The following is a 2,564-nucleotide window of genomic DNA, read 5'->3' on the forward strand; positions in this document are numbered from 1 at the left end:
ACACCTCGGAGCTCTTCACAGACCTGATCAACGTGGGCGTCATCTACGAGGTGGCCGAGCGGCTGGGCATGGAGGATCTGCTGCAGGCCTGCCACTCCACCTTCCCCGACCTGGAGAGCTCCGCCGTCACCAAGCAGCCCCCCCTCGCCGTGAGCGAGGGCCGCGCGGGGCCGCTGAGCAGCACCTCCTCGGAGCAGAGCCACCCTCTGGGGGAGATGCGGAGCGGCGGGGAGCACTTCGGCCCCGAGCGGAATTACATCTTGCACGGGGAGGTGGCGGGCAGCTACAAAGAGGACGACAAGAACGCTGTGAGCGAAGGCAGCCAGACCCTCCCCCTGGTGCACCCGCAGCAGCCCCCCAAGGCGGAGCAGGAGTCGGATCAGGGGCCGTTCGCGCCCGCCACGAGCGGGGCCGCCCAGCCCGGCCTGGGCAGCGTCGGCATCGTCGTTCACCCCCCCGCGAGCTCCTGCCCGCAGTACAAGGTCCAGAGCAACGGTGACTACGGCAAGGGCGGCTTCTTCGGCGCGGAGCCTTCCCTGGACGTCTCCACGGGGAGCAACTCCTGCCCCAGCAACAGCGACCACTCCAAAGAGCCGGGTTTTGGGCAGATGGATGAGCTTCAGCTGGAGGACCTGGGCGAGGACGAGCTGCATTTTGAAGACGCCAGTGAAGAGCTGGGCCCCTCGGAAGAAGTCATTGAGCTGAGCGACGACAGCGAGGAGGAGCTGGCCTTTGAGAGCGACAGCCGGGACAGCAAGGCCATGCCCTGCCAGGTCTGCAAGAAGGTCCTGGAGCCCAACATCCAGCTGATCCGCCAGCACGCAAGGGATCACGTTGACCTGCTCACCGGGAACTGCAAGGTCTGTGAAACCCACTTCCAGGACCGGAACTCCCGGGTCACTCACGTGCTGTCCCACATCGGCATCTTTCTCTTCTCCTGCGACATGTGCGAGACCAAGTTCTTCACGCAGTGGCAGCTGACGCTCCACCGGCGCGAGGGCGTCTTCGACAACAACGTCATCGTCCACCCCAGCGACCCGCTGCCGGGGAAGGTCGCCGTGTTCGGGGGAGGGCCTGGCTCGGACCTGGCGTGCGCTGCCTGCGGGAAGCCCCTGGCCAAAGATTTCCACACCGTCCGCAACCACATCCTGGACCACGTGAACTTGAAAAGCCAGACGTGCGGCGTGTGCGACCAGCGGCACCTCAGCCTCTGCAGCCTGATGTGGCACGCGCTGGCCCACCTGGGCATCTCCGTCTTCTCCTGCTCTGTCTGCGCCAGCAGCTTTGTGGACCGGCACCTCCTGGAGAAGCACTTGGCCGTCCACCAGAACATGGAGGAGGCTCTTTTCCGGTGCCACTTCTGCGGCCAGAGCTTCAAGCTGGAAGCGGCGTATCGCTACCACGTCAGCCAGCACAAGTGTGGGGCCGGCCTGGAGATCCGGCCCGGCTTTGGGGAGCGTCTCCAGCAGCAGGGCCTGCAGAAGAGGAAACTGCCCGAGGAGTTCCTGAGCGACGACCTGGCGCTGCAAAACCAGCCGGGCAACAGCAAGTACAGCTGCAAGGTCTGCGGGAAGAGGTTTGCCCACACCAGCGAGTTCAACTACCACCGGCGGATCCACACTGGGGAGAAGCCCTACCAGTGCAAGGTGTGCCACAAGTTCTTCCGCGGCCGCTCCACCATCAAGTGCCACCTGCGGACGCACTCGGGAGCCCTCATGTACCGCTGCACCGTCTGCGGGCACTACAGCTCCACGCTCAACCTCATGAGCAAGCACATCGGCGTGCACAAGGGCAGCCTGCCCCCGGACTTCACCATCGAGCAGACTTTCATGTACATCATCCACTCCAAAGACGCGGAGAAAAACACGGACAGCTGATGGGGCGAGGCGGGGCAGGGCCGGCGGAGGAGCGAATGCTAACTGCAGAAGCTGTGGAAAAGATGTCATTTATTTTATTTAATGGTCAGGCATCATGGATGGAATCCTCCTTTTCTATTTTTTTAATTATTTTTTTTTTTTGGCCTTGCTAGGGCTTTTTAGATTGGTGGCATTGTACAAATTAACAGCACGTAAGCTACATCACTGTTTCCAAGAAGTCTGTTGTGTTTACTTACCTCTGGTCCTGTTAGAGGCCATCGAGCTCTGTATTTTTAGCATTTCTTACTAGGTTTTGAATCTAGATTTTTTTTTTCTAACCTTTTAGCCCACTTGACTAGGCTAACCCTCAGTTTGAGCTTGTCCACAAACTGATGCTGCTAAGATTTTTCACACCTGACCTCAGTAGAGAGGGACAGAGCCAGAGCAGGATGGTGCTGGACTTGAAGAAAAGTTAAAAAAAAAAAAAAAGAAGGAAAAAAAGGAAAAAAAGACTCATTCTGGGCATCACTGGGGTTCTGCTGCTATTGCGAAGAGATAAGCGAAGTCTGTGTCACAGAATCAGCCTCGAAGTTGTTGCTCCGCTGCAGGGGAGGCGCGCGAGCAGCGCGCGTGCAGGGGCGCAGGGATGGAACCGCCGGCACGCGAGTGATAAACGGGTGGTTGTCGCTCGCCAGGGCAGCGCCGGCC

The 2,564-nt window shown here is 59.8% G+C and overlaps 1 protein-coding gene across 1 annotated transcript; it reads left to right on the forward strand.

Annotated features, from left to right (window-relative positions):
- Nucleotides 1-5: 5 nt before the first annotated feature.
- ZBTB39 (zinc finger and BTB domain containing 39) lies at nt 6-2,345 on the forward strand (the record flags this gene model as incomplete). Its single annotated transcript, XM_026867267.1, has 1 exon — nt 6-2,345. A coding segment is annotated over one exon (1,872 nt), but the record flags the coding sequence as incomplete, so codon positions are not given.
- Nucleotides 2,346-2,564: the final 219 nt, after the last annotated feature.

The sequence above is a fragment of the Athene cunicularia genome, unplaced genomic scaffold (assembly GCF_003259725.1).
Source record: "Athene cunicularia isolate RWA unplaced genomic scaffold, athCun1 SCF_216, whole genome shotgun sequence".
Classification (NCBI taxonomy): Eukaryota; Metazoa; Chordata; class Aves; order Strigiformes; family Strigidae; genus Athene; species Athene cunicularia.